The sequence below is a fragment of the Cloeon dipterum genome, chromosome 1 (genome assembly GCF_949628265.1).
Source record: "Cloeon dipterum chromosome 1, ieCloDipt1.1, whole genome shotgun sequence".
Classification (NCBI taxonomy): Eukaryota; Metazoa; Arthropoda; class Insecta; order Ephemeroptera; family Baetidae; genus Cloeon; species Cloeon dipterum.
This window is the reverse complement of record NC_088786.1, coordinates 19221412-19234393: the sequence shown is the minus strand read 5'-3', so window position 1 is coordinate 19234393 and position 12982 is coordinate 19221412. Positions and strand designations below refer to the sequence as shown.

The following is a 12982-nucleotide window of genomic DNA, read 5'->3' as shown; positions in this document are numbered from 1 at the left end:
TTTCTCAACGTGAATTCCTCGTTGGAATTAACAGCGTTATATTATATGCCTTTCACTTTTTACAGAAACAGCTTTATTCGATATTCCTTCCAGTTTTTATCTGACCTCAAAAAAGAAAAATTGACGAGTACGAAAACTGTCTCTAATCAGGCAATTAATTGCTGAAGCACCCAAGTTTCTAATCGCGAGCGAGAGTCGCAGGCGAAACGACGTTGGCCGCTGGTCAAGATGGGTGAGAAGCACGCAGACAGGGCGTGGCGGCGGTGGTGCGGCGGCGGAGGAGGCACGATATGCGCGCAAAAACCAGCTAATGTGCACTGAGCGAGTCCAAGTTTAGCCTTGCCCTTGAGAGCAGCAGGCTTCGACTGATTCACTGATTGCAATCTCGACTCGAGAGGAGCCAACAATGTGGGTTAACGTAGCAACCGAGAAAGGACCAAAACAATTGGACCGAGCAATTGAAAGAAAAATGCTTCGCACGCCTTACGCGAGAGCAATGCATTGTCAGGTCCATTGGAGACTGCGGAGATGAGAGGTCATTCTCAACGGCGATATGCTGATGGATTTAGGTCACATTTCTTGGGCACTTTTGAATCGGCATTTGCGTGTGGATGAGTACCTGCTGGGGTCAAGGTTCCTCGCGTTTGGCAAGTCTCATTTCCTCTTAACTCACTGCCGGGCTAATAAATTTAAATCGGGCGCCCTGGACACTCGCTTTTGACTTGTGATGCAACTGAAGAGTGAATAATAAAACAATTAAAAAGGCTAAACGTGATAAACGGATCTTGGCCCGCGTGCCTGATTGCGCACATTCATCATATATATTCCAATAAACGGTGTTTCGCCATCGACCCTAAATCACACAATGTTCCGTAATTGCCGCTGTCGGCAGCAGTTGATTTTTCGGCAATGATGAAACTGCGCTTTAATTCGCACTTGTCAGCACTTGCCTAGAGCAATGGATGCAGAGAATGGTATTTGTAAATTAATATCATAATCGTCGTCAAGAGTTGTTAGCGAGTGCGTAATGGCAAAACATTTTGAAAGGCAGCAATTTTCACTTTCATTGTTTTAAATTCAAAAACAATAATTATTTAAGGTTAAAAGTGCCCGCAGATCGAATGTTAAATTTTCTGTTGCAACCGAAATGAATCAACTCACATTAGATGTTTTTAATTTTCCGATAGCAGGAAAAAACAAGCTCTTTAAAAAAATTTGTTTCAATTTATAAATAAATGTTTCTCTTGTTTGTTGAAAGAAAGCGAGTCTGTCAGAAATTAGAAGAATCCATTTTTTTGAAGCTCCTAGCTCTTTTTACGCCTGTAGATTTTCGTGATAATCTACTAAGGGAGTATGAATCATTGGTTTATGTTCAAAATTCTATAAAAGTTTAGATCCTCCTCTCTTTATGAAGGTCACCAGTCGTTTCCTAGAGTGGGTGGTGAAGCTCATAACATGATGCTTCACGCTGAGATGGGACTCTCACAGGTGTCAAATTCGAGGCCGGCAGGCGGGCAGGCAATAAAAGCGGAGCGTTTTGTGAGTGAACATCTCATTGTCAGGAAAGTATATTCTCCCACGTCCGAGTTAAGTAAGGATGACAAGGCGGAGATAGTCCCACTTTCGTTTTTTACGAGGAGTATGAGTTTAGTTGTATTTAGCTCTAATGATAAAAGTGTGTCCTTTATGTTCAAGGGCAGGTGAAAATTAAACGCAAAAGTATTTAAAAATTATAAAAATACACGTACACATTCTCTTTATTTTAAAATAAAAACAGCAGCAATAGCGGACAGACGTTGTTTCCAACTTAATAATTATGATAGAAATTATTTACAGCAGAGCATTTGGGCACTAAGAAATGACTGGCCACCCACCCCCAAGTACAACGGGGGCGGCGGTGCAAGGGAGCAAAGGCGGCATGTCGGCGTGGACTGTCGGTTTTGCTACAGAACTCCAGATTTGATGTGTTTGTCTATCACGCGGATCCGTTCCTTGCTCCCTCGAGGCAGGGGGATGATGATGGTGTTGGTGTGCTTAAAGCTGCAGGTTGTGGCCCTTGAGGAAAGAGTCGATCTGCCCTGTCGAGAACTGATTGCGCAGATTGGGGTTGATGTAGTAGAAGGACTGCTGGGGAGCACCAATCACGTTAGCCGGGAAGCGACTGGGCGCGGAACCGGCGGGGGCAGCTTGCAGGGGCTGGGTGGGTCCCGCCCTCAGGCTCTCGAGACTGGGGAAGGGCTGAGAGGGGTAAAACTGCTGCTGATGCTGCTGCTGTTGCTGCTGCGGCTGACGCTGAAGCTGAGGCTGGATTTGAGGTTGGTGCACGTAGGGCTGGAGACGGGTGTTCAGCGAGAACTCGCCAGCGCCCTTGGGCAGCTGCTGGTACAGCACAGTCTGGTACTGGCCGGTGGAGGGGTTGAAAATGAGCTGAGAGTTGTAGTACGGGTTTCCGGCACCGGCGGGCGCTTTGGCAGCGGGAGCGGGGGCGGGAGAAGCCCTGAGAGGGATGGCGTTGGAGGCTGGGGCGAACGACTGAGCCTGGACGGGTTGTCTGGTGAAAGTCGCAGCCGCAGGGGTCGGGGTGGCGACCACCTTCTGCTGGAACTTGCTCAGCTCCTCCTCAAAGTCGATCGAGCCAGCGCTGTTGATGGAAGGAGTGACGGGAGCGAAAGGCTTAGCAGTGCGTATGGGATTGGGGGTCACGGCGACGGGGGCCACGGCGACGGGGTAGTTCTCAGGACTGAAGGTGGTGACGGCGGGACCTGCGGTGTGCTGGACCACTGGTCTGGGGGTGACGCTTACAGCGGCGGGGGTGGGTCTGGCGATTCTCTGGCCCTGGTATTGGTTCTGGAAGACGGGCGTGGCGGTAGCAGCGGGAGCAGTGGGACGGACGCGAGCAACGTTGGGGCGGACAGCGGGACGGACGACGGGGCGAGCCTTGGGTACATTCTCGTTGGAGTCCTCCTCTTCTTCCGACTGGTCGTCATCCTCATCAGGGTCGGGGTTGTTAGGATCGCAGGGGTTTCCGGAGACGTAGGTGAACTCCCTTTTGTTGCCGTCAGGGTCGATATAGCCGTACTTTCCGCGGACGACGCAGTCGACGCCTCTGGTCTCTTCCTTGAAGGAGCCGTCAGCCGCCTCGTAGCCGAAGGTGAAGCTGCCGTCGTCGTTGATGGTGTTGTAGTTGCGGATGGTCTGCACGACCTCCTTAGCGGCGGCGGCCTCCTTGGTGCGGGGGGAAGCAATGGCACGCTGCACCTCGGCACGGTTACGAGCAACCTGCTGCCTCAGCACCGGACGCGGCTGCTCATCATATTCCTGGCTCTCCTGGGCGGGCACGGCGTGGTAGATGCTGTACTCAGGGTCGGCACGGGCCTGCGCCACTGCCTGATGTTGCTCCTGCTGTTCCTCGACCTGAGGCAGAAGACGTTGACGCACGCGGACTACGCGGCGCTGCTGCGCAAGGGCGGCACTCGCCACGCATGCTAAAACTAAAAGTGCCTGCGAACAAACAAGAAGAGGATAACGGTTAATAAAATAGTAATTAATTCATCTTTTAGATTCGGAGAAAGGTGGGTCACGTGACAAAATTTAATAAATGATTTATTGTCCCTCGTCCAATTAGGAAGATCAATCTTTTTGTGTGTTGCCCCAGGAACGAATTCATCTTCTGATTTCACCTTGGATTGCGCCTTAAACAAAGCTCGGCCTTTCGTGTCCAGCTCGTTTATCAAAGTTCATAAATGCAGCAACAAACAACTAATTGTTCTCCACGCTATACATTTAAAAATTCAATCGCTTTCCCACTAACACGTGCATAACCCACAGATTTATATCAAAGCAGTGCCCGTTGTTCTCCTGGCGAAGCCTTGAAATATACATCAAACTTGTTTAACGCGTAACGAGCTTTCTATGCGCGAGCAACAATGCAAACCAGATTCAATCGAATAGTGAAAAGTAGGTTGCCTAAGGAAAATTCTCTTCAAAAACAGAAGCCACCGCAGTGTCCGCTGAGTAAAAGTCAACGCACGATTACGAGACGATCCAACTCCTTATTTGATATCACAACCGCGTAATTATAAACTCAAATGCGTGCAGGCGCGCGCGAGAGAGAGAAGCTGAAAGTTAACACGGACGAGCAAGTGCTTTCATTTTTTACAACCTTGGCCGCCGACCGCGCCGGCCAAACCTTTCTTTCCTATTATTTCTTCTCCGCCGCTGTCTTTTTCGGGAGAAATTCCGGCACGCAGAGTAATTTTCGGCTGCCCCAATGTCACTAATGTTTATTCAAACGCCTCAAGAAGAAATCACCGTGAACGAGGTGCGTCTAATTATTTGAATTTCAATTTCAAACACCAAGGACTCGTCAGAAAGCAAACAAAAAGCGAAGGTTGCCACGGAAGAAAGTGGAGAGATGGAACAATAATTTTCGTTGTTGATGTAATAACAAGTCTATCGGCTAAGGCAAATTGCCTCTGAGAAAATATCTATATGATTTAAAATCGCGCCGGAGGCTGATCAGCGGCAGTGGTGACCCCACCGAGAAAAATTACATCACCCGGCCGACGTGTGAGTAGGAAGAAAACGAAAGCAGTTCAGCTTTTTTTATGCTCTCTCTAGAGAAAGATGGAGAAGCAAAGCGCAATTAGCATTTTACGATCGGAGTGCACGAATCAAGATTGCGCAACGTGAAGATTCCCACTGCGGATCCAAATCGAATCGAGCAAGTGTGTGAGAATCATATCAGGAGAAATTGGTCCTCAGACACTTGCGCAGCCGAAAGCCGTGCACTAATTGGAAATTGCAATCGCAGCATGACTAGTTCGTTGAATAGTAGTCGATCCGGTTGTTCGCCAGATGATAAGTAAGTAATAATAATATATTTTGAGTTTCGCCCCACTTTAGAGAGAAATTATCCGCACAGAGAGAAAGGATGACAACGGCAATTAACTTGTGCAGCGTCGGACATTGCAGCTGACTCGAGATTTCGCGAGAGATGAAATTGCTGGAGGAAAGTGGACGAGAAAAGGATAGGAATAACTACATGTCAGCTGGCGACAATATGGATTTGAAATCGAGGTTAGCGTTAACTTGGACGCTTAAAGTAACATAGCATTTCTATGAACAAAATCATGATATATTGAAAATATCGCTTAAAAAAATTACCACTGCCTTTTTGTATAGCAAAAAACATTTTTAATGAAAATCATAATAAAAATGCTAAAAGATTTGTGCCCATGCCTCCTCCTCTTTTCGAAAAATAACATTTAATCACGACTAATAATTAAAAGAAATGATACATCTACAAATAAATACAATTTTTTAGCTACACAAATTAAAATGTTTCTACTTACGATCTGCAACTTGGCCATATTGCCAATGTGAAAGAGTGTGTGTCCTTTGGATCGACGGACAGGAGACGCACTGCTCACTTGTACGTGTGTTAGTAATTGTGACGCGAGCGCTGCCCGCCGCCCCGTCTTATACCTTCGCCGACCCTTCCACCTCCCTCTCACGAGCGGATCCTGAGAGTCGCTCGCCGCGCTCCACGATTCGGCCGACGAGCAGAGGCTCCGACCACACTCGCTTGAAAATGAAAACAATCTCAAAAATTTAATTACGAGCTGCGTTAATTGGCCGTAAGCGTCTGGACTCGCTCTGCTGCCGCACTTTTTACAGTTCGTGTTTATTTTTGTCCGCGTGCATGATCAAAACCACGATTTTTATTGCATATCTGCGGCTAACAGCAAACCTTCTGACACCTTAAACTCTAAATGTAAGCTTTTATCAATAGAAACCTTTGTTTTCTACGGTTTTCTAGATTATTAATGTACTTCAAGTCTGAAATATCCGTTCTCTCTGCTATTTAAACCGCAAAATGGCTAGTTTTGTTTCTTTATTGGCAGTTATAAAATTGATAGAAAAGAAGACTTTCCTCAATCAAGGCAAAGTAATGTGACTTATTACTTTTTATTACTTTTAGTATTGGAACTTTTTGTCAGTTACTATTTTTTTAATTCGGCCTTCTAAGGTGAATAGAGGAAATTATTTACCACAGTTTGGCACTCGCAGTAAATGCCGAAAAAAATTATGCAAGCTGTGCGGTTAGTCTGAGCCCTTGAAAATCAATTATTTCCATTGCAAAAACGCCTATTTTTCTTAATATTAATAATGATTCCATCATAAAACCACAGACGATGGCTCATTTGTGAAAATTCCCCTTGGCTGTAGATTTTGAACCAATACAAAAGCGGTTAATTTGCCTAATTGTGTCACTCCAGAGGGCTCAATTTGAATTCATAATCCGCGCACGGCGCTTAGTTATGAAATAAATCGGTCAAGATTAAAATCGTCGGCGCGGTCAGAATACTTAGAACCGCAAATTGAGCTTTTCAAAACATATACACATATAAATCGCTCTCGTTCGGACGCGCTCGAGGGCCAAAATTTCTCCATTTAGAAGGCATGCAAATTCTTTCACTTGCTTAAACGGACAAGGGGAAATCGCTTCTGCACGTTTCCATAGATTTGAGTCATAAACTGACCGCTCCGGTTGTTCAAGAGCAGGAATGTGTGATCTCGATATTGCGTTTACCTTCAGCCTTCGTTCAATGATTCATTCAATTTAATCTTTAAGGAGCCGGATGCATTGCACGCGCTGGCGGGGCAAAAAATGGTTTTGGTTAGAATGAAATATTCATTCCATTCACGCGCGTGACTCGCTGCTTGTGTTTTTGTTTATTATTCCGGGCGGCGAGTGTTAAGACGGAATTCGTGGACTTTTCGCGTGATGTGTGCAATAATTTCCCTTAGTCATAATTGAATGTAGTGAAATATATGGCTCTATTTAGCACAAATGAAGTGTGTTAAGATCGAATTCAGTTTCACACACAGGGAAAGAGCTGGCAGGAATCATTCACGTGACGTTGAAAGCGAGAAAACACTTTTTAACGGTGCACATAGAGCAACTCGAGCCAGCAAATATGCGGCTCCCGAAAGCAACCTTCTGAATTGTGACTTTCGATCTGCAGCATATTTGCAAAGGCTGTAACAATGCTCGAGCGAGAGACCAAACAAACGAATGAGCCGAGCGTCGAAATTCCCACGCTGCAATTAAAATAAAATATATATAACTGCCGCCAAGCCGAGAGAGATTGGCGGCGATAAGAGGAATGAATCGGTTCACTTTCTGTGTACGCCAAAGTGTGTACAACAATGCACAAGCGGATAAAATATGAACGGGCGGCGACCCAGGTCATGGCAACTCTGCGGTTGGCACCGCTCGCACTCGTGTTTTCTCTCTCGCTTGATCCGACATACAAGCAAATTGACGTGTGTATGCCACGGGCCGGTATGCAACCCGCGAGTTCAAGTCTCCCGCGGACAGTGATGCAAGCGAATTTCTTCTAAGGACGAAAGTGGTCGCCTTTTTCGTCTCAATTACGCGCTCTCGATTTTGTTTTCATTCCAGCGATGATGATTCATCAGAAAAATACTTGTCTTAATTCATTTCAATCGGTTTCTCGGAATTGAATGCTTTCTTATTCTTTGTTCATTTTGATATAGTTGTCAAGACCAAAATTAAGGTCGTGCAAAATTTTTGTGTCCCAAATTCCCCTGAAAATTATATTAAAAATGGGCTCGTACTTGCAGTCCGAAAAATTAAAATAGCTCAGCAAAGCCCGATTCTTGAAAAATATTCAGAAAAAAATTAAAATTCTACCTTAATTTAAGCCGCTAAATTTTTTTCTCGTGATTTTCCCAGAACACACTTTTGAGCCAAAATTGTGGAAAAATCACAATTTAAGAATAATCAAAATTTGCAAAAGTATCGCAAATCAGATTAGAAAATTTAAAGTTTAAATCAGTCCACTTTTCAGGAATTTATACCAGCTTGAAATCTCTTAAAATTTTTATTTTCAAAATATGGACAGTTTTAAAATTTATCTTTAACTTCTTTGCATAAGCATGATCAAACAGACTAGTTTTTTTATTCGTTAAATTATTTAAAATCTAATTATTAATTATTTTGTGACTCGGATGCAAGGATTTCCTGTTCCAAAGTCGTGACATCGCTGGCAGATGCGGTTTCCCTCGGGAGTCGAAACCAAAACAAAACGAAGCAGCCCATCAGTTCAGTCACGACGAGAGCGGGCCCTGCTTTTCTTTTTCCTCCTTCTCGTGGCACTCAAATTTCGGGCAAATTGCCGGCAAAGGCACTCGCTTGCTCCGAGATTAGCGCGGCAGCAATTTTTCAATTTGCATATATGAACAGCGAGGTGCACGTCGCGGCGAAATTGTCGCATCGCGCAGCTTTCCCGCGAGCCACGCACGCCGACGAGAAATTATTCACACTTGCTCTGCATATCTAAATATATCTCCATGCATCGAGTGGGGCACATTTGTTAAGTACAAAATGTGTGTTGGACGAAGTCTCGGAGCGGTGGAAGCGAGCGAGGCGCGGTGCAGTCTGTGCGCTCGCATCGCTGGGAATATCTAATTACATTTCACCTTGCACTGCATACATAATTTACGGAACGATCATAGCAGACGAACTCTTACTTTTCTCGAATTCCTTGCTTTCAGCTTGAGTGTCTCTGTTGTTTTTTCTGCGCGGATTTGATTGCAAGGGTGTGCTTGATTGATCGGAAACTACTTTTTCCTCCACAAGGATGTCGAGAAGAGATAATGAGTGCTTCCAGTCTTGTGCAACTGATTAAGGACTGGATAAAACTTTAAAAGGATATACTTGTCAATCTTGTTTACAGGGAGACGTACCAAAGCGTTTTCCCTCATCAATAAACTTCCCTAAAGTTCATCGGATTCCCTTGCGTACAGTGCATATTTGAAGAGGGTGTGGCTCGTGGGATATTAAAAAATAAGATGTTGAGTTGCTGAAAAATAAAAAAAGGCACAAATGTAAAATTCCCAAGTGTCCTACTCTGAAAATTTTTATTTTATTTGCACAACCCTAAACAATGAAGGGTGGCCAAAGTCTGAAATAAAATTTTTTTTTATAGAGGCTCATTTCCGCAAATTTTATTTTAAAATGTGGAAAAATTCTGATTTGAAGAGGATTAAATAAGATTTTCTTATTAAAATCAATATCACAATGCTGACCTAGTTTTTTTCCTGAAATCCCTAAATATTGTTTAAATGCTGTAAAATTGTAATAAAAAGCTTATCATTTTAAAACATTTTTATATCAGATGTAAATTAGCATGAGGAGAAACCGACTTTATAAAATATTACCACCAGATGTTCCGATCGAGTTTTTTCTATTTGACTAGCTTTCCTAACACGAAACCAGATTAATTTCCCACAAAGTGAATACCAACGAGAGCACCACGTGTGGGTTGAGTGCGCGTCCGCGTCTTACGCAAAAATCGCAACCACCGTTTGTCACCACACGCACACAGCTCGCAGACTGAATGAACCCTTTTCTAGGCGCACATAGAGTCTCAGCCGACATGTGTACGTATTTACGCACGCTGTCATATCGCATCGGAGAAAACTAGTTTGAGAAAGTGGACCGATCGGCGGGCTTAGACACTTTGTGTCGCTCGCTCGCACTTTCCTTCGATCCTTCTGCTTGAGTTTGAAAAAGGCGGCGAGTGCAGAGGCGATTACATCACCGCGCTCGGATTCATTAATGCCGCCGTGCCGCGAGATGCTGACTGCCGCGCCTGATCGCGGAAATATCCAGAGCAGAATGACCCGCCGCCGGCTGCTGCTCGCCTCCAGTGAAAACAATGAGCCTTGTTTGGCCTGTGATCTGTTCGAGAGGGAGAGACTCGTAATAAGCGACTAGACTCGATTCTTGTTATGTAATTTGCGGACCGGAGCGGCGTGCACGCTGTAAAATTGGAGACAATCGGATGACGCATTCAGCAGTTAGTTGACAATCGCCTCTTTGTTTGGAGCAACTGGTGTAACGACTGATGCGATGAGGAAATGATACTGCGAGTTTACGTACTAGGTCATACTTGTTTATTTTTTTTCTTATTGGACACTGAGCAGCCAATTCAATTAAATGTTGCATCAGGTATGAATTGGAATGCAAGAATCGAAATTAAAATTGAAATAGAGGACATTCTTTAAAATTGCAAGTGTTTAGAAATCTCTATACAGCCAGAATATTTCGTGATCGAGGAAGTAGCGTTTAGAATTAACATCAAATGAGCACAAATCGTGCAGTTTTAAGAGTTTTGAGCCATTTGAAAATCAAATTAAATAATTTATTGAACATCCATAACTAATAAAAATGTTAAAAATTCTACTTGTTACCTGCAAAGACCGCTAACATTTGTTAGTACACTTAAAATGGCGCAAAAAGGAATTATTTTTTATTACGGTATTTTAGAGTGTAGAGGGTTGCTATTGTATTGCCTAATACAAATCAAAGTTGATTATAAGCATTTCATTAGGTTTGCGATTTCCGATACGAACAGTTTCACAAAAAATCAGTAATTTCGTTTAAAATTTGAAAGCCCTCGAAAACGTTATTTTTTTCCAGTGGAAGATAATTGCTTGGAATAAACCATCTAGATCTCTGTTTTTTTAGTTCTTTCTCTTACTTTCATTTTCTACTTGTAGGTCTTTTAATTCACTTAAACTATACATATTCCAGAGTCTCGACATTCAGACTTAGTGTTGTAATGTTTATTGATTCTCGTTGCAAAATGACAATAAAATCGTTCATAAAAATGTGTCTCTAGATGTCTTACTATTATAATATCCTAAGGTGAACGCATGCAGCTATTACAGTTCTAATCAGCAAATTAGCATTTGCATTGGTCATCTCATTTGAATAGCACAGAAAGAGAAACTATAATACGGTCGCAGTGTGTGCATCGAGATAATTAAATTCATGAAATTAATTACTCACTCACGTGCTGCCCGCGTCAGCGAGAGTGGAAAGGAGTTCGCCACTAGCGGAATTCCATCAATTAATTAGCTTGTTTGCATAATAATTAAAGAAGATATTATGCGCACGCCGAGCTATGATAGTACAAAAATGGCGCCTGTGTAATCTTGATAAGTTGGGAGTAAAAAGCGTTAAAAGCTTTCATCTAAGCGCAGCGTTAAATTCATGTTCGAGAGCGGCTCTTTCGTGCATAATAATTGCGTCAAAACGAGCAGAAGGCGCCGCGCCGCTTATTAGAGTGCGAATATCTGCCCACGTTTCTCTCCATCCTGTTCTATTCACACTTTTCCTTTTTATTTTTTCTATGTGTTGAGCACGGGGACAAAACACACGGTGGATTTCACTGCGCGCGATTCTAAATCTCAAGAGCAGATGCGATTTCAGAAAGCTGATACACTCGTTTGCAATTTCATATCTCACCGTCAGTGATTTTAGCAGGCGCGAGAGCGCTTCTTATTTTTTTACCTTCTGTTTCCATTCAAACTGATACTCCTGTGATCGATCTGAGTGTTGTGTAAAATGAAACTGCAGCTCGCTTGCATTTCCTGTACTTAATAAACACTGATGTTAACAAACAAAAAATTTGATGTTTTTAACAACTTACTGTAGCATTACTTGAAATACTTTAAAATCAAATTCATCTATTTGAAAATCTTTTACAAAATGCTCAATTATGTTTTGTTCTAATAGATCTTCAAAATGCACTTTCGATAGTAGTAACTGAAAATAAGTTTAATAATACATTGCTAATGGATGCAAGAAAACTGCTCAATTCATAAAAGGCTTCTTACTGAACTTGAATTTATGATACGTGAGAATATTTACATATTTTTCCCTGGTATCTTTCTATAATTTCAGCTGATTGTGGTTGCTAATTTTAAATAAAATGTTCCCAATTACACGAATATTAAATTAATTTTAAATTAAGCAAATGCATTTATTCTGAATCATATACGTGTTCTAATTCGGCCGAACGTGCAGCACTCTGGTCAGCATTTTATGCGAACACGTTTTTCTTCAGTACGTGTAGGACTTCCCAAACCCTTTTTCATGGAGCGAAGAGAAACTCCTACTTGTTGCAAATCGACGCGGCGGCCGCTCTTGATTTCGTCCTGCGATGAACACTACTCAATAGACCAGCGAAAAATGCATAAAATGGAGATGAACGGCACGCGCTGGCAATTTCTCTTTTTACGATACGCACACACATACACATTAACGGTGAAACAATGTGTTTTGGGCCCGGCGCTGTTGTGATTTACGATCTGCACTGTATTTTATTTTTTAGCCACTGCCTAAACCTTAATGCTCTGTCATTACGCAAGCCTGATTTATGCCGGTGCAAATATTTGTAAAAGTTGCTCTGAGCGTGTCGCAAAAGTAGAGTTCAAATTCTTAATTTGCAACTAGACGCGTGGAGGCAATTAATTCATCGTTAAAAGGTCCCTTCGCATTCCGAGCATGTCGTGATGAGAAACGAAAAAGGTCGCGTCTCGTGCACACATACAAATTATTTCGAGCAGTTGTGTAAATGCGGGCAGGTGTGTCCACTCCAGGCCGGTCCAGTGTGTTTGTCTCGCAATAATATCGGACCCTTTTAATAGAGAAACAGAAAAGATCTCAGCGCGGCTTTCGCAGTTTCCGGCTGCCTGAAATGGTCGAGCGAGAAAGCGGACGAGTCGCCAAGTGCCGCCACGCCGATCTTAATTGTATCAGGTCGACCGACGCACACACACACACACACACACTAGGGTGACGCAAGCATATTGTGCCACGCCACCTTTTCATTAGACTCCACGCAGCTAATGAGCGGTGTTTCACTATTTTGATAGTGCCTATAATTTTGACAGTGAAATAAAATTTATTTTTGTATTTTCATCTTTTGTTATATTTTTTATCTTTAAATATAGGATTATTTATTTCTAGTTGATTTTTTGGATCTCCAGCATCGATTCCCATGACCTATTAGTATACTTTCAGGAAAACTTGGTTTCAGTCAAAATTCCCAATGCCTCAAAAACCCGTCCAATTGCTCACGTGGGCTAACCTATTTAA

At 43.1% G+C, this 12982-nt stretch overlaps 1 protein-coding gene across 1 annotated transcript; it reads right to left on the bottom strand.

The window, feature by feature from the left end:
• Window positions 1-1722: 1722 nt before the first annotated feature.
• LOC135944140 (protein PRRC2A-like) lies at window positions 1723-5482 on the bottom strand. The gene is made up of 2 exons (XM_065490912.1): window positions 5355-5482; window positions 1723-3501 (listed from the first exon to the last, which is right to left on the bottom strand). The coding sequence occupies exons 1-2, from the start codon at window positions 5370-5372 to the stop codon at window positions 2035-2037; spliced, it is 1485 nt and encodes a 494-aa protein (XP_065346984.1). The 5' UTR covers window positions 5373-5482; the 3' UTR covers window positions 1723-2034.
• Between the last annotated feature and the right edge of the window lie 7500 nt (window positions 5483-12982).